The following is a 27,455-nucleotide window of genomic DNA, read 5'->3' on the forward strand; positions in this document are numbered from 1 at the left end:
GATATATATAGATGTGGATTGTTCCACAGCATTCATTCAAAAACAACTGTTCTCAGCAAGGTGGGAAAGCATCTGGGCAGTTTGGGAATCTCTGGGATGTGAAAGGCATGAATAGTTTGTTATAGTATATTCAAAATGTAAAAAATACAATATAATTTCAAAAACAATATTTTTTAGAGCAATACACACTTCTCAAACTCTGTGCAACACAAACCACTAGGAATCTTTTTTAAAATGCAGATTCTAGTTCTGTGTGGTGGGGGGTGTTCGGATTCTGCATTTCTAACAAGCTTTTAGGACAGCGGTCCCCAGCCTTTTTGGCACCAGGGACCGGTGCTCATGTGAGAATCTAGTGCCTGATGATCTGAGGTGGAGCTGAGGCAGTGATACTAGTGCTAGGGAGCAGCTGCAATTACAGATGAAGCTTCACTCACTTACCTGCCGCTCACCTCCTGCTGTGTGGCCCAGTTCCTAACAGGTCACGGACTAACACTGGTCCACGACCCATGGGTTAAGGACCCCTGTCCTAGGGGACACTAGTGCCAACCCACAGACGACACTTTGAGTAGCAAGGTTGTGGATAACATTATATAATTGTTTATATTTCCAATTTATAGTTAAGAAAAAAACTCCAACTTCATGATATAGCTTTTATAATATAAATCAGGAGTCCTCAACCCCTGGGCCGCGGACTGGTACTGGTCTGTGGCCTGTTAGGAACTGGGCCGCACAGCAAGAAGTGAGTGGCGGGTAAGCCAGCGAAGCTTCATCTGTATCTGCAGCTGCTCCCAGCACTAGCATCACCGCCTCAGCTCCACCTCAGATCCTTAAGCATTAGAGTCTCATAGGAGCACTGGTCCCTGGTGCCAAAAAGGTTGGGGACCACGGATATAAACTATAGAAAGTAAATCTGATCAACTGTTGACAGGATGTGTCCCAGGCACCCAGAAGACAGAGACCGGAATACCTGGGGAGGTATCTGGTTGAGGATGTGTGACATATTTGCTAGTGGCATTTCATGGCATATATATGGAGTTATGTCCCCTGGGGTATGTCTGAAATATAGCATTAAGATATTTTATTTCATGTTTGATGTAGTTGTTAAAATATACAACCAGAAAGGGGAGTGGTGGGTAGGGGATCATATACAATTCATTCGCTTACTCCTCTGTTGATGATGGACATCTGTGTTGTTTCCATTGGCTTCTTCCTGTACAATTTATTTCCATAATGTCAGAATTCTGTATCATCTGTTAACTTTTGTGATCAGGGAAAAAGGAATAAAAATCAGGGGTTTGGAATTGGGGGAAAACAAAAAGGGCGAGTTTCCTTAATTTATAAAGAGCCCTTGCAGCTTAAGAAAAAAGATAACCCAAAAGAAAGATGATAATCATAGCAAACATTTATGGGGCACTTAGTATGTTCTAGGAACATAGTATTTTGCTTATATCAATTCATTTAATCTTCACAACTACCTATGAGGTAGGTATCATTTGTATCCCATCTTACAGATCAGGAAACTGAGACACAGAAGGGTTTAGTAACTTATCTAAGGTCACAAGGTTGTAAGTGGTAGAGCTGGGATTTGAACCCCAAGTTCTTATTCACCACTATCCTGCCTCCCCAGAAAAATAGGAAAAAGGCATGTACAGAGTAAGGAAATGCAGTAAGAAAATGGGATAAAATACCGTATCTCATTCAACATATTATATTTCAGTGATTCTAAATTGCATTATTTACAAATATCTGCGAAATCATGATGCATCTTACAATGATATCTTAGATTCATTGAAATACAGTAAGAGAAATGCAAATTAAAACCACCTATCAGATTGGCAGAGAACAAAACACTTGATAACACACTGTGTTGGCAAGGGTGTGAGGAAACTGGCACTATTAAAAGCTGGAAGAGTTTAAATGGGCACAGTCTTGGCGGATGACAGTGTGGCATGAGCTATCAGAATGTAACACCCAAACACCCTGGACCCGCCCATTCCTCAGGATCGACCCCTTAGGTCATTTGACCCTTATGAGCAAAGACTTTAGTTCTCCAATGCACATAACGGTGGTTTGTAGTCCCCAAGACTGAAAATGACCCAATATCCAGTGAGAGAGGAGTTAAAAAGGAAGGCCTACCCTGAAGTTGGAATGCTACACAGAGTAAGGAAGCATTGATGCAATAATGTCTCTGAAATATAATGCAGAACTGTGTATATAATATTCTACCCTGTGAAAAGGGGGAACAGACATGCCTCAATGCCTATATATGGGACTTGCAAGGGCCTTGTTGAAATGATTGCCTCTGGAGAGGGGAACCAAGGACTTGGGGGAACATGAGTGGGGAGCGATTTACTCTTCATTCTAGACCAGGAGTTGGTTAAGTTTTTTTTTTTCTGTAAAGGGCCAAATAGTAAATATTTTAGGCTTTACAGGCCGTTTGATCTCTAGACTCTGCTATTGTATTGAACAAGCAGCCATAGACGATATGTAAATGAGTGAGTGTGGTTGTGTGCCAATAAAACTTTGCAATTGATACTAAATTTAAATATCATGTGTTAGGAAATTTTTTTTTCCCCAACCATTTAAAAAAATGCTCATGGGGTGGTAGAAAAACAGCCTGGCCTGATTTGGCCTATGGGCTGCAGTCAGCTGACCTCTCTCAGTAGATCCTTTTGCATTGATACTTTACCATATGCATGCTTTACTTGTTTGAAATTTCAGGTTTATCAGAAGGGGGCAGGGTTAAATTTGGGGGCAGGTGCCCTGCCCAGACCCCTCTAAGACGTGAGCACAGAGGACAATACACCACATTCCAGGTTGAGCTGGAAGTCCCCGTCCGCCCTGCACTGCCACCTGCCCCACTCCACCAGCAGATAGCAGCACAAATCCACCTAAAACCAGGCCATCCCAGCACCAGCGGGGAAGTCAAGGGCAGAAATCAACTTGTATACCTGTTTTATTCTGCACAGAGTATGTTTAAAAAATGGAGCCAGCATTTAAAAATCTGGGTTTCTGGCTCCTGTTTAATCAGGGGATGTGAGTAGCACCTGCCCTTTGGGGCCTGATGTCTCCAGGCATCCCAGCCTTCAGCGTCAACTGCTGTTTCTTATCCTTTTTTCTCATGTGGGACACATGTCTCACTGGCCACCTGCCTCCCCATCTCCCTCCCTCCATTGGGGCTGCAGGTGGGTGTTAAAGCACAATGGCTTGGGTCAGATCAGGGCTCGGATTCCAGGCCTGCCACCTACTAGCTGTGTGACCTTGGGCCTGTTACATGACTGCCGTGCCTCAGTTTCACCATCTGCAAGTGAGGCTAAGTGTAGTCCTCTCTGAGCTGCAGGGACCGCTTGATGAGACCCAAAGCACAGAGCTCTCTGCAGGTTGGCACCTGGTAAGTGCTCAGTAGATATTAACATTTCTCCCTGCCTCTCAGAAGCACGTTTGCAACACTCCCGTCTCGCAGATGACTTGCATATTCCCAGACCTGGTGTAAAACACACCTCCTGGTTTTGAAAAGTATTTTTCAAGCCTCTGGGATTCAGGAGCAGGGAGATGGTCTGAGTCTGAGGCCTAGGTCTGTTTTACTACCTTTGGGCAAGTCACTTCACCTCTCCGGCCTCAGGCTGGTTTTTGCTGGCTTAGGGGAACTAATACAGTTTGGTAGGGCCTGGAAAATCTTCCCAGCAGGTCTGGGAATGGGAAACCAACCCCTGCAGCCCAAGGCTGCTTACTTGGTCCCTCCAAAGAGTTTGGCTCCCTGCCCCATCCGCTGTAGACTGTTGATAACAGCTTAATTTTTCTTTTGGGAACCATTTCTCCCTCCTCTCATCCTGTGGCTTGGGAGGTGCTCATCCGGTGTCTGCAACTCCAGGTGGACATGTTTCAGCCCTGGTCAATCAGAACACTTTACCATTTTACTATCCCCACCAGTGACTGGTTTAGTGGTAGGCACGTGACCCAATCCAGGCCAATAAGAGCCTGCCCTGGGGCTTTTGATGCAACTACTGGGAAGGGAGACTTTTTCCACTGAAACTGCTGAGATGGTACAATGTCAGGTCTCGACTCAAGAGAAAAACAGCTAGAGAGAGACCAGGTTCTGAGGAATGTGAGTCCCTGAGTTGTGCCAAACGTTAAGTCAGAATCACCTCTGAACTTTTCAGTTATGAGCTAATAAAATTATTTTAGGTCTTAAGTTTTGCTTAAGTTATAGTTTTGTTACTTATGAGTTGATGAGTTCCAATATCCTTTCCTTTTATGGTGTCCTCAGTCACAAATCAAAAGTCAACGAGGGGGCGGTGGGCAGGGGTGGGGGTGGGCAAACTTTTGGAACCTCCTGAGAGGCTCTCCCTGATCACCCTGCCAAGCAGCCCCATCCTGATCTTCCAACATTGTTGTTCCATTATTTTCGATTCTCTTTACAAATCAACATCTGAATGCCCATGTGCATTTATTTGTTTATTGTCTTCCCAGGAGGTCACTCCACTAGGGTCTTTGTCTGTCTTCACTGCTGTGCCCCAATGTCCAGGTCAGAGCCTGGCACACACCAGGTGCCAATAAACATTTGCTGAAGAATTCACAAATAGGGATCAGCCTTAATTATTCTATCATCATGATCTGCATGAAGACCACTCCTTACCAAATTGTGGGTCCCCTCCAAAAGTGTTTGGAGATGTCAACCTTAATTCACTTTCTCAGGTGACAGAGGCCTCATCCTGAGCCCTGGGTTTGAGGGGGAGCTGGGAATGGGCTAGGGGTGGGACCTCATCCTCCAGGCTCCTTACCCCTCCTCCCCCAGCCAACCAGGAAACACGAGGCAGCCAAGGTTAAGTAGATTCTTGCTGCTTTGTTATAAATATATTATATACATCCAAAACATGACATTAAAATATTACTCCGTGTTACAGAAAAGATATTAAGGCTTTCTATTATTTACATTAAACAAGCAAGCACCTTTAAAAAAAAAACCAAAACAAAAAAGCCCCATTATTTCATTCTTCTCTGACATACCCCTGGCCAGAGGGGACACTGTGTCCTCTTCCAAATGACCAAAACCCACTGCAGGTGCTATGCCCTGCAATGACATCCTTCCTTAGATTAGAAACATCGGCTCTGGCCTGGAATCACGTGGGCAGATAGGGGGAGGGCTGGGGGAGAGTGGGGTCCAGACTTGGGCAGGGGATTCTGGCCTCTTCCGGCCAGCTCTCCTCAGAGCTTTGCTGCACTTTGCTATCCATGGGTGGACAGGCCAGGCTTCTGAAGGTGGTGGCTGAGGGTGTCCGCCCACCTAGGCCTTCGGGGTCAGTTTGCAGGGCGATGGCAGGGCAATGCTCCAGGAACACTGAGGTGAGCCTGGGAGCTCGGAGACCGCTGGGACAGATAAGATGACTCAGTGGCCCCAATGCTAGCCACGCTGAAGGGCTGCCCATTGGGGCCAGGGTTGGAGGGAGTGGGGAGTGGGTGAGCTTCCCCTCTACCCAAGTGATGCCTGGCAGGATGGGGCTCCTTTTTCTGCATAGTCAGGCTTGGCAGACAGAGCAGCTCAGGTGGCTGGGGAGGGGCCAAGGAAAGAAAACAGAAAAAAAGGAAATGAAAAATCAGTGGCTCAAGTATTCTGTGTCACGAAGGGTGGGGCTGGGGGTGCCCGGGCCCAGCCCAGGAGGAGTCCTCTCCACTTGGAGGAACCAGCGCAAGGAAGGCTGGAATTTGGCAGATGGCTTCGGTTTGGGGGGGCTGGGGAAGGTTGGCAACGAGGTGGCAGGCTGGAGGAGTTATTTGATCTTCTGGGCCCATTTCATGTCATCTGCCCGAGGCTTCTCCCCCGTCAGGCCCTGGATGAGGTCCTCTAGGCGTCGCCAGAAGCCCATCTTCTCCAGAGGGTAGTTGAGCCAGCCTGTAGTAGAAACAGCACCGGGGTGTTGAGTGGGAGAGGGGGTGTAAAGAGAGAGCTGGTCTTGCCTGGGGTAAGAGTGACCGGGAGTGAGAGGGGAGGGAACAAGGACTGACTGAGAACTCTGGGGATGGGGCCCTCCCACCAATGGGCTTTGGGGCTGCTCAGACATGCCTTTGCCGCCTCACTCATTCACTTTTTTACTGAGTGCTTACTATATGCTATGCATGGTGGTGGTTCTTATCACTTGGCTCAAATGGTACCTCTTCCCAGAAGCCTTCCCTGACTACCAGTTACATAGCACTCCAGGCCTGTCACATCACCCTCTTCTATTTTATAGCCTTTATGATAATGTAACCATTCTCATTAATTCACTACGTCCCAGGTTTGTGGTTTTTGTATCAGGTATAAAAACAGAACCCCATATTTTTTCACTATTGATCCAGTGCCTAGAATGGCGCCTAGCACATAGTAGGTGCTCAATAAATATTGCTCACAATCCCATTTAGTCTGTATTAGTCTCCCACCCAAACCACGAGGGACGCACTATTATTAGTCCCATTTTCCACATGAGAAGACTGAGACTTGGAGAGGAGTTTCCCAATTAGTAGGTGGCCAAACCAAGGCTGCTGCCAGGTCTAGCTAAGCAGCTAACCGATCTCCAAAATGGCCCAAAGTCTAACTCCTCCACCTACTCTCAAAGAGCATGACTTTAGGACGATATTTTTGTGGTCCTCAGTTCTGGCTCCAGAAAGAAACAAAACAAAACAAAGCCCCAAAAAACAGTATCTGTAGCTTATCAAGTACCGACCCATAGGCCAAGCCCGTTGTTATCTGCCATTTTGCCATTCACACCCAGCCCTGTGAAGGTGGTATGTGAAGGAGGTGGCTGCAGCCCCATTTTGTGGATGACAAACAATATCCAGGGAGGCTCGAGTCTCATAAAGGCACACAAAGAAGAGCTGATGTTGAACCTAAGCTGGCCTGACTCAACAGCACCTCTGATATACTTCACCTTGAAAGACACCCAGCTGGCTCCAGAAACCTGCTCACCTCACCTCACCTCACCTCACCTCATCTCTCTGGCCCTGGCCCACTGACTGCCAACGACGATGTGGTCCTCCTTGAGTGACCCGTGGCATGCTCCTGCCTCAGGGCATTTCTATCTGCTGTTCCCTTTGCTTGGACTGATGTGTCCCTGTTTATCTGCGGGGTCCCTCCCACACTGTTTTCAGCGCTCTGACCTCCTTATATGAGCAGACACTCGCCCCTCACCAACACCTCCTCCCAGCATGACTCTGCCCTTCACTCTGCTGTTCTTCCCCACAGCATTCCTCACACCTGGACTTTGGCATCTCTCCTGCCACTCCGCCCCTCGTGCTCTCCACTCCTGCCACACTAGCCTCCTTGCTGCTCCTCAGACATGTGCGTCCCTGCCTCAGGGCCTCTGCACCTACTGTTCCTGCTGCCTGCAGTCCCTTCTCCAGATCTGCATGACTTTCTCCCGCAGTTCAGATGTCACTTCTCAGTGAGGCCCTCCCCGATCACCCTGTTTCCTTTCCTATCCTCTCCTTTACTTTCCTTCATAGCAGTTAGCACCATCACATGTATTTATGTATTGTCTGGAATGTCCCCTATTAGATTGCCTGTTTTGTTTAGTGCTGTGTCCTGAGCCCAGAGCAGTGCTTGGCACCTAGTAGGTGCTCAATAAATATCTGCCGGCTGGATGGGCGGTTGGAACCACAACTCCATGAGGTGTGTGTGTGGGGTGTCTTTCTCATTTACTGCTGCCCTTAGCACCTGGCACATAGCAGGTACTCAGTAAATGTGTTCTGAGACAACATTCCCACAGGGCAAGGACTGTAAGACCTCCCACTGTGATCTGTCCTCCCGACCCTGAGGATGGAGCTGCAGCGGAGCAGGGGCAGCCCACTCCACACCACCCTACAGCCGCACCTGTCGTGATGCAGAAGTAGGTCTCATGGGGTGAGACGTGATGAATGCGATGGTGTTTACGCGGCAGGATGATGTGCCAGTCCTGCAGGAGGGTGACCCAGCGAGGCAGCCCAAAGTACGTGTGTGACCACTTATGGATCTGGTTGGTGAAGGTGCCAAAGATGATCAGGCAGAAGATGAAGCACTCCCAAGGGAACAGCTGCTCCAGGGCTTCTGCAGGGTGGGGAGAGGGTAGATGCCCACAGTGCCCACACAGCTGTCACATGGGACAGGGACCCATCACCAGCCTGGCCCTCGCCACTCACCCTGGGTAACTCCCATTCCAGGGCAGCACCCAGGCCTCCTTCCAGCCTCCCACATGGCCTCAGACAAGCTCAGACTCCCCTTCTGCTCAGTGGGCAGCTAATTAGTAAGCAGAAGTAATAGTTAAGAACATGCGCTCTGGAGTTAGGCAGTGCTGGGTTCAGATCCTTGCTGTGACGTTTCTTGGCTGTATGAGCCTGGGGCAGCGACTTTGCCTCTTTGAGTCTTAATTCCCTCATCAATAAAATGGGTACAGGTCTTTGTCATGGTTCCCTAGAAGCACAGCCTGAGACAGAGATCCAGGTGTGCATGATTCATCTGGGGGAGGGGAGTACAGGGAAGCCTCGCTTCTGGAAAAACATCTGACGGAGTGAGGGAAGTAGGACGGGGGAGAGCTAATCAAAGATGGGGTGGGGGAGTCTCCCCTTAGCCTGATCTTGGGGGGATCTCAAGCATTAATGGCTCTACAGAGTTGGTCCCACTCAGAAATGAGGGGGCTTGCCTTTTGTAGGCTTTTCCTGTCACTGGCTTCAGGCTTATCCCTAGGAGAGAGGCAGTTCTCAGAAGAGGCAGCTGGCAGCTGTGAGCAGCCACCTCTGGCTGTAGCCAGGGGATGCTTACATCCCTCGGGAGAAGGATGTCCACTACACCACAGATAGGCATTACATCTGCCCATGGGGAGGCGCTCTAAGGATCAACGAGGTGTCAGGTTGTTAGAACAAGACCTGGCAGAGGAAGGACGGACTCTTGCCCCACCTGACAGATAAAGTAACCGAGGCTCAGGGAAGTGAAGTGACTTGATTTGTGTCAAGTTCTCCCCCTAGAACAGGCAGGGCAGAGATCTGAACGCAGGACTGTCTGAGTTCACAGCTGAAGCTCTTTCCACTAAGCCAGGGCAGCAAAACCAGAAGCTCTCAGGGCGAGGCAGGTAATGCAAATGAGCAAGGGGGCCAGGTATAGGACAGCAGGGAGTAGTGAGGGCTGTGGCACATTGTAGAGTGTGCGTCCTGTCTAAAGAGGGCAGTCACAGCTCAGTTCTGGCCCAGTGAAACCAAGAGGGAACAAGGACCCAGGGTGGCCAGATTGGGTTGTTCCAGAGATTCTGGAAATGCAGAGCTTTATGTCATATATTCCAATATAAGAAAACATTTTTTGATCTCGTCTGATCTCGGAAGCTAAGTAGGGTTGGATGAGACCACCTAGGACTACCAGGTGTTGTAGGCATGAAAAAACAAACAAACAAAAAAGAACTCTTTTTTATAACACTGCGAGGGGCCAAACACATGCACACAAGCCACAGGAGGCTCGTGGGGATCGAGGCAAGTGTCTGTCCCGGATGGCCCCCTGGAGGCCCACCACCAGCTGGCTCGCTCACCGGGGCTCTGGGTGCGGAACTTGTAGGCCATGTTCAGCAGCGGCAGCAGTGTCACCAGGCAGTTGTCACCATTGGTCTCAATGAAGTCATGACGTGTAATGGCTGTCGGGTCAATGTGATGCTCCCGGAATGGTCGGATGAAAGCCTGGGGTGGGGTAGGGAGGCAGGAGTGGGGATACACCTGACTCATCAGCCTTTGGTGCTCAGCTACTCCCCACAACCTCCTGCACATACTTGATTCGAGCTCACCTCCTTGCCTTTGGGATGCCAGAACATTCCACCATGCCACTGATACAGATTCCACCCAGCCTTCAGGGTCTAGATCTAGCAGCTCTAGCAGAAGTCAGGTCGAAATGATCTGGCGGGGTCCTTGGGCTGCTACTGCCCCCGTCTGGGCCTCAGTCTCCCTGCTTGGGCTGCGAGGGAGCTTGGAGACGATCTCCACCCTTCTTTCCCACCGTAAGGCAGTTGAGAAGGCCCTTGCAGTAACAGGTCCCTCTATTTCTTCCCAGCATCTAAGTGCTTCTTTGTGGTAACAGCATCCCCCTTTTCTCTTATTACAGCTGTTCTGATGGGGCTGGGCTCACCACTGCCTAGTTAAGAGTGAGCATGTGACCCTGGCCTGGCCAATCAGAGCATTCCATCCCTCCCACCACAACAACTGGCGGAGGGATGGGCATGTGACCCAAGCTGGGCCAATAGGAGTGAGCCATGGGACTTAGGCTTTAAGTATGGGAAAGGAGAGTTCTCTTTCCACTGGAGGTGGGCACTGAGCGGAGAGGATGGAAGTCTAGGAAGCCATCTTGGCCACCTTACCATAAAGAGGAAAGCCTACATGAGAGTGAAGCCAAGAGAGAGGAAAGCAGAGACAGACATGGAGAGAGACTGAATCTGAAGAACATGGTCTGTCTGTCCCACCGAACCCAGCCACACCTTAATTTGGCTCTGCTGAAAATTTCAGTACACAAATGAGTACCTTTCCTTGGTAAAGCCAGTTTGTATTGGATTTTCTATAACTTACAACCAAAATAGTCTGACTGATATAAGTTCAATGAAAACAAACAAACAGTGAGGCATAGCAGGACAGACAAAGGAGAACAAGGCGTGGCCCCCAAAGGCAAGGGGTTCTGGTGAGGTGGACACATATCAAAGCTCTCTGACTGTTCCATGCCTGATGCTTTTGCTTCCAGAAAATCCAAGGATATTCCTGGTCTAGTCCTGGAGGAGGGCATGCAGGTCAGGCTGGAAGGATAGTTCCCATCTTTCAGATAGGGAAAGAGGCTCTGACAGGAAAGGGGACTCACCCAAGGTCAGAGAGCCCAACCTCCTTCTGGAGGAGACAGGCTGGGCTGGGTCAATATACGCACCTTCCCTACGATGGGCAGCTCCACGGAACCCCAAGTGTCAGCTCCCCAGTGCACCAGGCCAGACAAGAAGTCAGCAATGAGAGCCCCTGCAACTGTGGACAAGAACAGGGTGAGCCTGGGCAGGGGACATACAGAGGGACATCTCCCCTCCTGCCCACCCCAAATCAGGAATTCACGCATTCACTTGGTCATTCACTCATTTGTTAGGGGAGAGGCTGTCCCTTTTCTACTTGGAACGCTTTATTCCATGTAAACGGAGCCTCAGCAATAACACTCCTGGCCTGGATCTGGATCTGTCCCTTCACTTGCTCTGTCCCAGGGGAGATGTGGGAACTCATCTGCTTGGTGAGTCTGGAGAGAATAAACTGGGCATGCTCAGATCAGCCCAACCTTTCCCTATTAGGAGCTGACTGACCCCTTGTGTCTGACCCCCAATCGGTCCCCATAGGGAAGCTCACTCTGCTCCAGTGTTGCCAGTGACTAGATGAAAACGTCCTTCTGGGGTTTGGTGTCAAGAAGTACCTCAGGTGGAGACAGACACCACACTCCCCCTCCCCTTCTAGCTTTTATCAACAATAAACATAATTTGACCTCCAGCAGCCTTTTCCTTATCTTAGAGCTCAACTGGTTCAGACTTGGAGTGGGGTCCCCTCAGAGACCCCAACACCATTCCTTCACTTGAGGATTCCGAGGTTAAGAGCTGTTAGATCTGGACTCAAATTCCAGCTGTCTCTCACTAGCCGTGAGACACTGGGCAAGCTACTTAACCTCTCTGCCCGTTTCTTCTAGATAGATGGGAACGACGATTAAGAAAACATAGCAGCTACCATTTATTGAGTACATTTTTAGTGTCACGCAAGTGCTTTATGTGTTAGATTTCAGTGAATTCTGATCATCTGTTAGAAGTTGGGACCATTTTTATTCTCACTTTATAGAGGTAGAAACTGAGGCTTGGAGAAATGAAGTAACTAGACCGAGGTGGCATAAATGGCAAGTGGCTGGGCTCTTAACTTGCCCTGAGGTCCAAATCTAACATAGCAGGATGCACTGCCACCATTATGCACATGGGAATACTGAGGTGGAGTGGCCATCACCTGCCCAAGGTAACACGCCAGTGCCACCCCACACCACGCTCCCCTCTCACCGTGTCTCAGCGCTCTTAGCGTGTTCTCTTTCCCTCGCACACACTTACATGCCTCTGGGTCTTTGCATTTGCTGTTCCCTCTGCCTGGAACATTCTTTCCCAAGATGTAACACAGCTCAACTCCTCCACTTCCTTTAGGCCTTTACTCAAAAATCCTCTAGGAACACCTGATCTAAAATTGTACCCCCTCTTACCTCCCAGCATTTCCTGTCTTCTATTGCTCCTTTTCTCCAAGCACTTGTCACCTTGGACTTCATTTTTGTTTATTGCCCCGCCCCCCGCCCTCCCATCACCTATGAATGTCAGCCCCACAAAGGCAGGGATTTTATCTAGTCTTTTGTGTATGGCTGTTTCCTGGTTCCTGGCACTTACCAGGGGTTCAGTAAATATTCGTTGAATTAATCAATGTAAACACTAAGTATAGTACTTGGCACACAGTAAGCCCTCAAACCTATTATAACTGTTGCTGTTGTTCTGTGAGGCTCTGCGCTGTGGACCGAGCTCTAGAGCCAGAGATACATTGGACACTGAGCTCACCGTCTCCGGGGCAAAGAGACACGAGGCGGAGAAAGCTGTAAAACATGGCAGGGAATGAATGCAGTTTTCAGTGATGATAAGTGCAGTCCACTGGGTCATGTGACTTCAGGCAAACCCTTTCTCTCCCCTGCCCTAGACTCAGTTTCTTTGTGTGAACTCGTCCAAGGCCCAGCTACACCACTTAAGGGTTCTTGGGGTTCTGCTAGGGCTCTCAGTTCCTAGGTGACAGGAGACCAGGGCCTTGGGGTACCCTGGAGGCCTCCCTGGTGAAGAGGGGTCATGAGCGAGGGAGTAAGAGTGGGCGTGGGGGTTACTGTGGACATGCAGTTCTGATGCCTGGGCCCAGGTTAAGGGGTAGCTGCGAACAAAGACTTTCCAGAGGCTCTGGATCCTTTGCCCCACAGATGCCAAATGCGGGAGGGATGGTGGGGGCAGGGGAGACACAGCTATATAAAGGCACCTGCAAGTTCTTGGTGACAAAGACAGGTGGGCAGGTGGGGATAGGTACTACCTCCTGGTATGCGGAAGCCAAAGGAGAGGCCATAAGGTGACGCTGCACAGGAGGCTGGGTTGGGGAGAGGTCAGGGCTCAGCAGGGCCCACTGGGTCTGTGGACTCAGGGCCCCACTCAGGGCTGAGCAGTCCTGCTCCTCAGTGATAATGCTGGGAGGAGGGACCTGGGGAAGGGGGTCAGGGAAGCCAGGGAGGTGAAAGCCAAGGGCTTCTACACTTGCTGTTCCTCTACCTGGCTCTTCCTCAGCCTTCTAGCTCAGGGCAGTCATCACCCAACCCCCCTGGCTAAAGCCTACCTCTAGGGTAGGTGCTCTTGGTCACGTCTCCCTGCTTTATTTCTAACACGGCACTTGTCACCACCTGAGATGGCTTTATTTATTACCACCCTCTCATAAGTTGAACAACCTTCCCTGCCAAGTCCCGTGGCGTGGAAGCGGCAGCCGTGAGATGGAAAAAAGGCAGGTTTGTTTACCTGTCTCCAAAACCAGCACCCTTTCATGTCCTTCAACTGTACCTCAGTAGATCCAAGGGCATTAATAGGGCTCTTACTGCATACTATAGGATGCTGTACACATGCTGCCTTGTATCTACCAAGAGGGACAAGAGACCATGTGGCCAAGAGCTAAGTAGACCTAGATCAAGAACTGGAGGCCTCATCTCTTGCTACCATATTGCTGTGTGACCCTGGGCAAGCCCCTTGCCCCCTCTAGACTCAGCATCTTCACTTGCACAGTGAGTGGCACCTTGTGATGCCCTACACCGACAGGTCTGACTAATGCTGCCTCTGAATGCTGCCTTCACGAGAAGCAGGTAACCTCGTGCTCCTTAATTTCCTCTCCATTCTTATTCCATGCAACCGGTGATCTGCTTCCCATCGTTATTGATTGGTTTTGTCTGTTCTAGAACTTCATATAAATGGATTCAAATAGTATGTGCTCTTTTGGATCTAGCTTCTTTCACTAGCACAGTACTTCTAGAGTCATCCATGTAACTGATGTATCAGTAGTTCACCCTTTTTATTGCTGAATCGTATTCTGGATGTCCCACAATGTGTTTATCCCTTTCACTGTTGGACATCTGGGTTGTTTCCAGGTTCTGTGAAAACGTTTACATACAAGCCTGTGTGTAGACACGTACCCCCATTTCCTTTGGGTACAGGTGTCCGTTCGTTCGTTCGTTCGTTCGTTCGTTCGTTCGTCCCTCCCTTCCTCCCTCCCTCTCTGCCTCCCTTTCTTTCTCTCCCCTTCTCTCCCTTTCTTTCTTAACATTTACTGGGCAATTTAGATACCGGGCCCTGTGTCAGCACCTTAAATGTTTTTCTCTTTTAATCCATAAACCGTACCAAGGTCGGTCCTAAACCAGTTACACATCTTATCTCCTTAATCGTCCTAAGCATTTAATCCTTACAGATTTCAGGTATAATAATAAAAGCAATACAGATGGTCCTGACTTACGATGGTTCAACTTATCGTTTTTTGACTTTATGATGGTGTGAAAATGATATGCATAATAAATTACATATGATATTGAATACTTTATTATAAAATAGGCTTTGTGTTAGATGATTTTGCCCAACTGTAGGCTAATGTGTTCTGACCACGTTTAAGGCTATGCTAAGCTATGATGTTTGGTAGGCTAGGTGTATTAAAAGCATTTCTGACTTAATGACATTTTATTAGGATGTAACCCCACAGTACGTTGAGGAGCATCTGCATTAGAAAAAACAATGTCTGTGGTAACGGTTAACACTGAAGCACTTCCCCTGTGCCCAGTGCTATGTCAAAGGTGTTAGAAAGTGCATTATCGGAGGCATAGCTCCCTACGCCTTAAATATGAGCTGCACACAGTGACTTCTGTTCAGAGAGGACAGTACGGACATGGGGAGGAGAGTAACTTTATAGTGGGGAAACCTGACCAACACTACCTGGGCCAGGTGGTCAAGGTCAACACCACAATGCCACAGTACATAGCTTTGCTACGATGTGATGAAAATGACTCTTTACCTCTGAGCTCTTCCTCCCTGAAACACATAACCCAGTCCAAGAAAAACACCAGACAAATAACAGTAGAGGGGCATCCTACGAAATACTACCAGTCCTCAAAACTGTCAAGATCATGGAAAACAAGGAAAATCTGAGAAACTGTCACAGCCAAGAGGAGCCTAAAAGGACATGACAGCTACATGTGATGTGGAATCCTGAATGGGATCCTGGAACAGAAAGAGGACAGTAAGTAAAAACCAAGGTGATCTGAATAAATTGTGGACTTTAGTTCATAATACTGTATCCACACTGGAGCAGTAATTGTAACAAGCATGTGATACTAATATAAACTATAAGATGTTAGTAATAGGGGACTCTGGGGGCAAGGGTATATGGAGACTGTACCATCTGCCCATTTTCTGTAAATCTAAAACTGTTCCAAAAATAAAGTGTATTATGTCACTTCACGTCTAGTGTGATGGGCCCCACCACATCCTGACTTCCAGAGGGGGAAATGAGTCAGAGGGGAGGCCCACTCAGGGTCACACAGCAGCTAGGAGTCAGGGCTGCTGGTGAGTGGCCAGAGACCGTCACAAGGGGTGTTTGCGATGACACTGTGCCTTCATGTCCAAGTCTGGGAAATGGAGATATTAATAAGTAATCAGTTCACCTAACTACGATCAGTTAATAAGATGGGCTAATGTGGATAGAGTGCTTAGCACGGTCCTTGGGACAGTACGAAGTCCCCAAATGTAGCTAGAGTTAGCTTAAACAGTACTCCCCTCTCCGAGCCTCAGTCTTGGCATCTGGTAAATGACAGTACCCGGCCTTTTCAGGCTGCCAAGCTGGGAAGGATGTGTGCTTTGGACAGAGGTTAGGAATTACATTGGGAGAGAAGGAGCTCTCCCCTTTTTCTGAGAGGAAATGGCTCTGTGTCCTCCCAGCCTCTGCGGGTGGCTGTTTCTAGACTACAAGACTGCAGCCTGAGGCTGCTTTAATGGGGGCAGGGGTGGCAGAGGCAGGCACACAGACGCTTCATTGTCCCAGCCAGGGGCAGTGGCGGGCGGCTGGCTCACCCTGGGGATGGCTTTGGCTTGGTTGCCTCCCAGTCTGCAGGACATTGGGATGGGACTCACTTAAGGCTACCATGACTCACTAGGTGACCTTGAAACAGTCACTGGGCCCCTTGTTAGGAGCCCATTTCCCCACAGGTCACCTAGCTGATACTTCTTCGCCCCTGCCTGACTCAAGACCTGGTGTAGAGACACGGAGAGTGGCTGAGACAGAGTGGACACTGCTGAGGGCTGGTCCATAGAATCCTGGGGCCAAATCCTGTCTTTCATCTCAGAATCACACAAAGATGCCCCATTTGACCTACCAGGCTGACCATGACCTGAGGCTGTGTGACCTCTGACCTCACTGTCCATCTTGCACTTGCTGTGCCCCCTATCTGGCACCCCCTTTCCTCCAGAAAACTTTGCCAGAAACTCCTACTCTCTCTTTCAAAGACCAACTCACGAGCACCCACACTCTCCACTTTCCCCAGCTGCAGCCAACAGCTCAGGGCTCCTGGAGCTGTTCATTCGCTCACCCCTCCACTCATGATAACAGTCCTGGTCAAGGTTGCTGATGACCCGGACGTGGCCGATCCAATGATCCCTTGCTATACCCCAAGTCTTCTAGAAACACATTTTCCTCTTGCCGCCCGCCCCCCACTTCCTCCTCTTCCCAGACTGAAAGCACCAGCAGCCTTGGGGCTCAGCTCCCACTCAGCCCCTGGGGGCACTCCACCAGCGCCTGAACCTCAGACACCATCTCGACCCCAAGGCCTCCCAGGTTTCCATCTCCAGCTGCCTTCCCTGACTCCAGACTGAGATTTCCGATTTCCTACCCGACACCTCCCCTTGGCCCTCAGGCAGGCGTCTCGGGCATCTCCCCTCAAGCCAGCTCCTTCCTCATTCCTTCCATCAATCAAGTCAAAGAACCTGGAGTCACTAACCCCTCCTTCTCACCTCCACAGCCAACCTGGAAGCATTCTGGCAGCTCACCTGTCACAGCTTCTCACCACCTCCACCACCATACTGGTCTCAGCCACCATCTTTGCCTCCTCTCTGGCCCTCCCTGCCCCACCCCCCAACTTTGTCCTCCCTGCAGCATCAGCTGATGTCAGCTACCTTCTAGGGGGTGGGGAAACTCACCACTGGCTGTTCACGGACTGTGGAATAAAACCCCTGGCCTCTTTTCTATTCCCAAGGCACTGGGCACACACCAGCCTCAGGGCCTTTGCACTAGCTCTTCCCACTGCATGGAATGCCACTCCCAGAAGTATCTGCCTGCTCCCTCCCTCACCTCCTTTAGGTCTACACAAGCGTCACTTTTACAGAGTCCGTGACTTTGCACTTCTTCCCTTATCTTGATTTTGTTGCCAGCATTGTGCCATCTGTTCGAGTTTATTAATTAGGCTCTGCCTCCCCTGGTTTCAGAGACACCAGAACCTCTGGGGAGATAATGTTGGGTGGGGAGCGGGCTCTATAGGCTGGCACAGTGCCCTCACCTCCTGAGTGTTAACACACAAATCAGAGCAGCTACTTAAATTGATTTAGGGACTGCGCAAACATCACTATCCGGATTGTCCGTTCTTATCAGCTCAGAGGCAAAGGTAGAAGATTAGGAAGCTGGAGTCAGATGCTCTGGCTGGATAGTTGAGATCTCCTGGGCCCAGGGCTGGAAGCTCTGGTCCCAGCCAGGGAAGGGAGGTGGTGACCTGCCTGGGACACCTACTGTCCCGGCTCACACAAATGTCACACAACACACACCTGGGCTCTGATGTGGCTGATCCTTTGCCCAAGCCGGGCCCACTGCCTAGAACACCCTCTCCTCCCAATACTAACTAAAGGCTGTGGACTCCACGGTTCAGGAGCCAGGCAGGAATGGATATGCGATTCCAGGCTCTGATGCTGCAAGTCACTTGGACTCTCAGGGGGTGGCAATCAGAACCTCCTTACTAGCTTGCCACCAAAGGTTAGAAGTGCCCAGCCTAGGGCTTGGCTCATTGTAGACTTTTGGGAAATATCCATTGTTAAACTGACTAGAGAGGCAGAAGACCCAAGCCCTGGTGAGTGGTATGTTGGGCAGTGTCCCCTCTCACTTCTATTCAGTTACTGGTCTTCTCTGCAGTTACACATACCTGCATTTTGCCCTCACAATAGCCCTGGGAGGCAGGTACTATGAGCAGCTTCACTTAAAAGATGTGGAAGGCGAGGCTCAGAGACACAAAGACACTTGCCCAAGGCTACAAAACCAGGAAGTGGTGGAGCTGGGACTTGAACTCGGGTCTGCAGGGGCCAACTCCTAAACACCCTAGATGGGACTTCAGGGCCCTGTTATCCCTGAGCAGAGGGGGCACATCTGGCTCCTGTGGGCTGGGCCCAGGCTCCTCAGCACTGGATGGATAAATGCCCCCTTCCTCCAGTTGGCCTGGTCCCTAGCACATGCCTGTCCCCGTCCCAGACCCAGATGGCCTGAGCATTACTGGCTTAGGCAGCCAAATGCTTTTAATGAGTTTGTGGGAACTGAATACTTAGGGTGGGTCAGGAGAGCCCAGGACAGGGGAGGGGATAAGCCCTAAGTTAGAGGGAAAAGGGGAGGGGTGGTATCTGGAGAGGAAGGAGGCGGAGTCACCCAGGGTCTGGTTGTGGAGAGAGTGTATTATGTTGTGCTTCTGGCTTGAGGTGTGACTCTGGGCCGGTCCCTTCTCTGAGCCTTGGTTTCCTTATCTGAAAAATGATGACAACCAGAGCATCCATCTCCCAGGTTGTGGACAGATGAGGACTAATCAAAGGATAACATTTGGCAGGTACTAATAAGTTGCGGCCTGCTCATTCATTCACTGATTCAATAAATATTTATAGAGCACTTAGCTGTGTGCCAGGCTTTGTGCTTGGGGCTGGGGACACAGCAGTAAACAGACAAAAATCTCTACTCATGGAGCTAACATTTGAGTGGGGGAAAGATAGATAAGAAATATGCAACAGAGTAGGGCGAGGGGATAACATGTAACAGGGCTGTAGTTTTAGAGGGGTAATCAGGGCGGTCTCCCTGAGGAGGTGACCTCTGAGCAGGAATCTGGATGAGGGAGTGAACCATGTGTGTGTCTGCAGGAAAAGTTCCAGGCACAGGGAACAGTATTTGCAAAGGCCCCGAGGTAGAAGTGTGTCCAGAGCATGGCGGAGGCACAGTGAGGAGGCCAGTGTGGTGGAAGCAGGGTGAGCCAGAGGACAGCGGAGGGAGATGAGATCTGAGGAGGAGCTTGGGCCAGGCTGTGCTGAGGAGTTGGTGTTTTATTCCAAGTATACAAGGGAGGACAGGGGAATGGCATGACCTGACCGCGGTTATTATGGGGTCCCCCTGGCTGTGTGTGGATAACAGACAGTGTAGGGGCAAAGCTGGAGGCGGGGAGACCAGGAAGGAGGCTACCATGATAGTCCAGGCAAGAGATATGGTGGCTGGACCAGGGTGGAGATAGTGCAGGTGGAGAGTAATGGTTGGATTCTGGATGCATTTTGAAAGTGGAGCCAAGAGCATTTGCTGATAGTTTGGGTGTGGAATGAGAGAGAAAGAAGAGAGCTGAGGATGATGCCCAGATTTCTGGCCCAAGTGGCGGAAAAGACACAGGTGCCACTGACTGAGATGGGAGGCGCGGTCCTCAGCACGTACCGCACTGGCGTGCATACACATCCACACGCACATACATTGTGTGCAAGCTGCCACACTGGGTAGCTCCCTGGCCCCCATGGAAGCCGAGGCAAGCAGCAGAGCTGTGGGCACTCACCAACACCCAGCATTACGAGGGGCGTATGCTCCCAGCGGGCCAGCAGCAGGAGGTGGATCACGTTGTGGGCAATGAGGCTGAAGCACAGGACCACACAGCACCACTCCTGGAAGCGCTTGCCTGCAGGGAGACAGGTGAGAGGTGAGTGTGTTGGGCAGGCGGTACGGGCAGAGGACGGAAGATCAAAGCCAGGCAAAGCTGGGCCCCGTGGGGGCTCTTCCCCTGTGTCCCACGAGTCTATAGTGCTCACCACAGGCTGAACTTAGGGAAAGAATGAATGAAAGGTCCCCACCTGCCCATTTCACAGATTATGTCATGAGGTCCTGAGAAGGGGAAGCACCCGTCCAACGTCATACACTCAGGGCTGGCTGCAGTAAACCAAGCCCTTCAGAACGCAGGCCCCTGTGCACAAGTCACATGCCCATGAAACAAGCCTCGTGTGTGCCGATTCTTTGGCAGATAGGACCAGAATGCTGGTCTCCTGGGCCCCTTTGGGCTCTCTCTGAAGTCACATGAGGGAACTTTAATGAGCTTTTTTTTTTAAAACTGGCATCATGGCATTACCTGTCCCCTTTTGTAGATAATTACTTGGAGGTAGAAGCTACAAACATCTTTTAATCCCAGAGGTTCAGACCCCAACCTCCATCAAGCAGGGCTCCAGGCAGCCATTTACGTAAAAAAAAGAAAAAAAATTATATAGTTGAGACTTGCTTTTCATTTATTCCCTTTTTAATTTAAAATTTGTGAATGTACTATCAAAAATCTTTTCACATGATTTTAAATTAAAATTTAAAAAAGTAAAAGGAAATAAAAACACCAGGTGATACAGAACATGAGACAGGGCCCCTGGGGAATACTGTTTTCCCAGGCAGCTGGTCCTAAGGGCATGGAAGACCCTTAATGATAATAATTTTCTTATCATTAGTGTTTAACATCTACTGAGCAGTTACTAGGTGCCAGGTATCTGCTGAGGTGATGCCATTTTGCAGATGAGAAATCTGAGATTCGGGGTGATCTCAAGGGAGTAGCCCAAGGCCACCCAGCTAGTCAGCCACAGACTAGGAACCTATGTCCAGAGGGTCTGGTTCCTGAGACCCTGCTCTTACTCGACCCTGTCCTGCTGTCCTTGTTCTTTGCCTCCATTCCTCATCACTCTTATGGCCCTGATGACATTCTGGATCAGGCTACCTTAAAAACAGGGCCAGGCAGGCCCCTGTGAGTGATAAAGAACAGAAGGGGCCAGGGCACATAAAGAAGGTTCCTTGTACATCTGTTCTCTCCTCTCTTTAGAGCTTTGTATGTGCTGTTCTCTTTATACCCTCTGCACGGGGATGACTTTGGCACTGCTCTTACTGATCTCGACCTGGAACCTCTGCCTCTAGGAAGCTATCCATGATTCCTCCTCTGACCCCTGCACTCCCCCAACATGGAGTCCATCATGTAGAACTGTCACTGCCCATGTAATGCCCATCTTTCTTTACTCAAATGTGAACTCGGGAGACTGTGTCTGGTTTGCTCACCAGGGCCCTGGCACACAGCTGGTGCTCAATGAATGCTTGTGGAATAAACAAATTCTCAACTATGATCCTAAAGGAAAAAGCGCCGGGCCTGGTGTCTGGGCATCCTTCTGCAAAGCACCTTGGGAAGGAAACAGTAGGCATCCCATTGTTCCTGACAGAGAACAGGCTGAGAGAGAGAGGAGGGGCTTCTCCAGTGCGCCCTGAGCCAGAGCACGGCTGCCCTCCCGTAGCCCTGTGCAAAGACCACAGCTCAGAGTGGCGAAGGATCATGCCCAGAGTCACATCCCCGTGGCCCTCTCTTGTACAGATGAGGACACTGAGTCCCAGAAAGGGCATGGACCCCAATAGGGATCATATGGTAGCAGAGGGCCCAGAACCCCTCATGTCCTGCTTCTTGGTCAGGGGCTGTTTCCCTTGGGCCACATGGTTCTACCACCCCAGCAACCCCCAGTCAGGATCACTACAATCTGGCCCAGCAGGGCCTTCCCCGTTCTGGTTCCTCTTTGCGGCCAGGGCCTACATCTCAGAAGCAAGAAGCCTGGGGAGGGGGTGCAGCTGGGAGTAAGGTTATTTCTCAATGCCAACCCACTTGCGTGTCTCTGCCTACAGGGAGAGCAACAAAATCAAATAACAGTAACAATGGCTGACACCCACTAAGGCCGATCACAGCTGGGGTGCCAGGTTTAGCCCACATCAGAGATGCCATAGACCCACTCCCTACAGCATATTTTGCTCTCAGTTTAAAAAAAAAATTAGCTACACTTAAAAAAAAAAATCACGTGAGATTCTTATTTCTCGCTTTCCTTGAGAACTCAGGACTCTGACCAACCAGGCTTGAGCAGCAGTGGCTGCCCCCAGCAGAAGCGGGCAAGAGCTCCCAGTTCACTCAGGTCCCCTCTCTTCCCAGTGGCCTCATATTGGGTGGCTTCCCTTGGAGGAAGTCCTGGCTGGCCCCTGCAGTTATTGGAGTGTTTGAGCCCGAGGCGTAGCCTCTCATTCAAATCTTAGTTCCTCCAGGGAAGAATTGTATGATTCCATTTCCCAGATGAGGAAACCAAGGCTCAGTGGGTGAAAATAAAGAGTTTGGTTTGGATCCTGGGCTCGCAAATGGGACATATTAGCCTGAATGTTTGGGGCTGAGCTGATTCCGAAGATTGCCCAGCTCTTTCCCCATGCTATGGGAAATATCCCTGAAATCTGAATATTTTCCCATCTAAACTCTCTTTGGCCTCTGGAATGTGATTCTTCTGCAGGCCAAATGCCTCAACTTTGTTCTATAAAAAAATACATTGACAATAATAAGTGGCTTTCATTGAGCACCTCTTACATGTTGGGGATGACCTCGGCCAGTCCTCACCATCATCATGGGCTGAGAACCTTTGTCTTATCCTTCAGAGGGAGAAACTAGGCCTGGACAGATGAAACGATTTGTCCAAAGTCACTTAAGGGTTACCAAAGTCACAGCCTGGACAGTTGGCCCGGCAAGGCATGCATGGTCAGGTGGTCTGAACTGTGTCACTTTACAGATGGACAGACTGAAGCTCAGGGTGGGGAAGGGCTTTGCTCAGTACACAAGAGCTCGGGCTGCCTCTGGCATAGTGCTGGGGCCTTGTTTCCTTGAGCCACGCTTGGCCTGGCCAGGGTCCATGATCTGGGCTGAGTTACAGCAGTGACTGCCTGTTGGCCTGGGGAGGGGGCCGGGCTTGTGTGTGGTAGTTGTGGAGGGCTGGGAGGTGCAGGGAGGTTGGGCACCAGGCCTTGGTATCAGGCCCGACTCTTCTAGTTCAGTCAGACAAGCCCTGAGCCACCTATATTTCTGATGGACTCTAGCCACTAGGAGACCCTGGGTTTCAGGAAAGTGAGGACAGGAGGTAGGGAGAAGGGAGGGGCCAGAGAGAGTCGGAGGTAGAAAGACAGGGAGACAGAGATGGGAGTGAACAGGAATCAAGAGGCACAAGGAGATGAGAAACAGAGAGACAGAAGAAGAGAAAAACAGAGATTATAGGGAGACAAAAAGAAAAAGAAACAGCATGGCCAGAGAGGAGAGACAAGGGAATGGAAAAAGAATAAGACTGAGCGAGGCAGGGAGAAAGCCTGGCCCAGAGTGTGGCAGGGACCAGGCCGGGCCAGGGAAGAGGTGCCAAACCTCTGTCCTATGGCTTCAGTCTGGCCCATGTCGGGGGAATGAACCAGGTTCAGCACTGCGACTACAGGCCAGGACCCCCAGAAAAGCGCTCCTGACACCCTCTACCTTCCCTTCCTCTGACCCCATACTAAGAGCCCCTATGTCCCCCAGGGCAGGGAGGCATCTGTAGTTGGGGAGGGGGTCGGATGGAGGGATGGGATGAACGGCTGACTCTAGAGACCCCTCAGGATCCACCCTGAAGCCCAGGGCACCTGAGAAGTGAGACACACTTAGGCAAGCTTCAGCTGGCACCTGCCTCTCCTGCCAGCTTGCTCATGAGACCAGGGGAGGCCTGCCACACCTGCCAGGCCCTTCACTAACCCTGGCACCTGGCACAGGATGGCTGCTGCTGTAAAACCCAAACCCAGAGTGGAGTGGACTCTGGCTCCCAGGACCCGCAGGACCAGGCCCTACCTCCTTGGCCAGACACCCGGGCCGAGGCTGCCTCACCCTTTGCTGTTCCCTCCACCCCATACAGCCCTGATCAGACGACTCACAGCTCCCCGCAGACACCAGGCCCACTCTCTCTGCTCTGCTGATCTGGAACATTGGTCCCATTCCCTCCCGCTCGACCGCCCTGGACTGGCTCGCTCCCACAGCGAACACCAAGAACACGGAACATAGAATGCCCCCCACCAGTGTTCTGGTTCTTGCCCTGCTGCTAACTAGCCGTGTGACCGTGGGCAGGTCACTACTCTTTGCCAAGCCTCAGGAAACGTGCCTGTGAAGTGCCAGACACTTCAGGAAAACCAAACAGATACTGCCCCTAGCCTTGCCGACTACCCTCTGGGGCAGATGCAAGCAGGATCCAGACAGGACAAGTGTGAGGAAGAACGTGTGCAAGGTGGGCTAATGAGTGTCTCGGTTTCCTTTCCTGTAAATGGGGTCAATGCCAAGGTGCACCTCAGACAGCCGTCATGAGGATGGCATGGGAGCATGCAAGGAAGATGCCCAGCACGTAGTCAGGGCTCAATAAATGTTAACTGCCTTATTATTGCTGCCAATTGTCATGGTGCCAACTCACCTCTGGCCCCTGGATTCTCAAGCATCCAGTCCTGGAACCCAGAATGTCTCCTACTCTCCCTTCACTTACTCTGCTCCAGCCCACAAGCCTTCCAGTTCGGCAGACACTTCAGGCACACTCCCACCACCTCAGGGCCTTTGCACTTGCTGTGTCCCTGGGTAGACCAATCTTTCCTCCAATGTCTTCATGCCTCCCTCCTTTCAGGTCTCTGTTCAAATGTCACCAGCTCAATGACATGTTAATGCCCCTTTCTCTAAAATGTCACTGCCCCCAACGCTTAATTTCCCCCTTCTGCTTTATATTTGTTCTATTGGGCTTGCCATCACTGGGCAAGTGACGTATTTTCCTTCTATTATCGGACTTACTAAAATGCCAGTCCCATTTTTTCTGTTCTGTTCATTGCTTTGCCCCCAGGGTCTTGAACAAAGACTGGAACAAAGGTGCTCAATATGTATTGAGCCTAGTCACTCATTTTATAGGTCAGGCCCAAAGAGGTCAAAGGTACTTCCTCAAGGCAACACAGGGAAGGGACAGAGAGAGGAAGGGAGAGGAAGGCAGACGGAGACCTATGAAATTTGAAGAAACCAGTCTGGCCAGTTTCCCTCCTCACCCTGACCCCTAAACTCCAGGTCAGTAGGAGATATAGCCTTGACTGCAGCCTTGGCCTTGACTGCAGCCCTGGATTCCTGCAATGGCTATTCTTCAAAGAGTGAGGGGCAGTTGGAGAAACCATAACCGGACAAAGATGCCATCATAGTGGAATGGGAAGATGGTGGTCCCTGGGAAGGCTCATAGAATGCCCGGGTATGATTTGGTTGAAAGCGGGTAGAGTTTACTCGACTGAGCAGAGCTGGACACCAAAGGAGGTGGCCCTTGAATCCTTACCCTTGATTCCCAGGTCACCACCTGTAGACCAGAGAGGTGAGACAGCTTACTCCAAGACTCACAGGAAAGGTCAGACTATCAGGTTAACAATAGGGAGCACATACTGTATGCCAGTCTGTGCCTAAGTGGATAATCTCATTTCCTCTTCCTAACGACAAAAAGGGACAAATTAACTTGTACCCATTTTAGAGGTGAGGAAACAGGCTGATGAGAGAGAAAGGGGTTTGGCCCAGGTCACACAACTAGGCAGCAATCAGGATGCCAAGCCCAGCCTGCTCTAGGAAGTACAGGGGTTAGTTCACAGGCTGAGTGTTTTAGTAAAAGGCTGAAGAAACCATGACAGCATGGGCCACGTGTCCAAGTCAGGTCAGAAATCACACCTGGAGCATGGACTTGCAAGTCCACAAAGGTGTCTGGTGATCTAGGACTTAATGAGAAAGCAAACGGTCCAAGGTCACGTAGCTAGTTATGGCAGAGATGGTATGCAACCCCAGGCTGGTCAGGGCTGGAAGCCAAAGCTGGTAGTGGACCCATGCCCACCCCAGGCCAGGTCTGTGCATGGTGGCTGCCCCCTTGGGAAACGGAAAGATGTCAGAATGTTTGACAAAGCTTTGTGTGATGGCTGTGTCTAGCAGATGGGCCCCTGGCAGCTCCCAGTCACCTGAATCTGGAGTTCTCAAAGGCACTTCCTTAACCCCTGGGGACACTTGGCCTTCTTCAGGCCAGGCAATGAGATTCCTGGATCATGAGGAAGTCAGAGAAGGGGATGAGGGCTGGTGCTTGCTGGAGCATAAATAGTAGGCACGAAAAGAAGCTAGGGACCTTGGTGCAATTATCTCTAAGCTGTGGTCTAGTCTGGGGAATATGGGGGTTCCACATCCCAGTCCTAAAAGAGTGATTTAATATATGCATATGGGGGAGGGGCACGGGGTGGAGTTGGGGCCTGTGCGTGGGAGGAGCTTAAATTGTAGGATTTGCAATACCCTCACTACCTGGAATTCTGGAATGGGGTAGGGCTTAAAGGAGGGGAGGGAGAGGATGGTGGACTGTAGCCACTGAAACTATACCTAGGATGGGGCTTTGGGAGAAGGGCGTCTGGGAAACTAAGTAGCTCGTAGCCCTAGAGTTGGGGTTCGCAGGGCTGGGGGGCTGATGTGAACAGATGTGGGGGGTGAGGTCACAGTTTTCAGGCCAGGGTCCTGGCTCGGGTACAGGATGTGAATTTCCTAGGATGTGAATTTCGGATTTGGGGAACCTGGGATAGAGTGCGACTTGTAGGGGCTGGGGAAGTGCATGTAACTGAGAGAGGCTGTTCCGGCTTGCACTGGGTCCTGGGGTAGGGTGAGGGGTCTCTAAATCCAGGGGCGCTCTTTGTAGTCGCGACTGAGCCCGTGGCTAGGATCCGGATCTGTGGGTGCGATGGGAGCTCTGTCTGTCGCTCGAGGAGCTGATATTGCAGTTCCTTTATATGGGGATTGTCTGTGCATCCCGAAAGCCTCGGGGCTGGGGTTCTAGCTCGGGCTTGGAAGTGGCGCTGGGATGAGGTCCCCCGACTTAGGGCACTATTTGCAAACAGAAGCCAAGGCTCGAGTTCTGCATCGGAGCTTAAGGCTGGGGTTCCGATCTGGGGACGCGGGATCGCTGTCCGCAGCCGGGGCTGGTGACTGCAGGCCCCAAGGGGGGCCCTGAGGTCCTACCTGGAGAGTAGAGCGCGGCCAGCTCACGGGCTCCGGCGTGCTGCGCGCCCCAGCGCCGGCAATACGCTGCTTCGTCTTCGTCGAGCTCCGGCTGCTGGCCGGGCCCGTCCTCGGTGCCCGCCATGGCCACTCGCCCTACCCGCCCGGTGCGCTCTGCTGGCAGCGGCGGCTGCGGCGGCAGGGCCGCGGAACCGCGGCGAGATCACGCCGCCCAATGACCGCCCAGCGCCGGGGGTGGTGGCGGCGCCGG

General features: G+C 50.8%; 1 protein-coding gene across 1 annotated transcript; it reads right to left on the reverse strand.

The window, feature by feature from the left end:
• Positions 1-4,442: 4,442 nt before the first annotated feature.
• PEDS1 (plasmanylethanolamine desaturase 1) lies at positions 4,443-27,428 on the reverse strand. Its single transcript, XM_039864583.1, has 6 exons — positions 27,206-27,428; positions 19,895-20,014; positions 10,889-10,980; positions 9,522-9,666; positions 7,844-8,056; positions 4,443-5,890 (listed from the first exon to the last, which is right to left on the reverse strand). The coding sequence occupies exons 1-6, from the start codon at positions 27,327-27,329 to the stop codon at positions 5,769-5,771; spliced, it is 816 nt and encodes a 271-aa protein (XP_039720517.1). The 5' UTR covers positions 27,330-27,428; the 3' UTR covers positions 4,443-5,768.
• Between the last annotated feature and the right edge of the window lie 27 nt (positions 27,429-27,455).

Source organism: Pteropus medius, unplaced genomic scaffold (assembly GCF_902729225.1).
Source record: "Pteropus medius unplaced genomic scaffold, Ma_sr-lr_union100, whole genome shotgun sequence".
NCBI classification, from domain to species: domain Eukaryota; kingdom Metazoa; phylum Chordata; class Mammalia; order Chiroptera; family Pteropodidae; genus Pteropus; species Pteropus medius.

What these genes read in the sequence shown, in the direction of transcription:
- PEDS1 (XM_039864583.1), bottom strand. Translation starts at nt 27,329, where the DNA reads ATGGCGGGCACCGAGGACGGGCCCGGCCAGCAGCCGGAGCTCGACGAA. An exon ending in CCTCGTAATGCTGGGTGTTG is followed by an intron (nt 10,981 to 19,894) that starts GTGAGTGCCCAC and finishes TCTTGTCCACAG; the next exon opens with TTGCAGGGGCTCTCATTGCT. An exon ending in CTACTTCTGCATCACGACAG is followed by an intron (nt 5,891 to 7,843) that starts GTGCGGCTGTAG and finishes TTTCTACTACAG; the next exon opens with GCTGGCTCAACTACCCTCTG.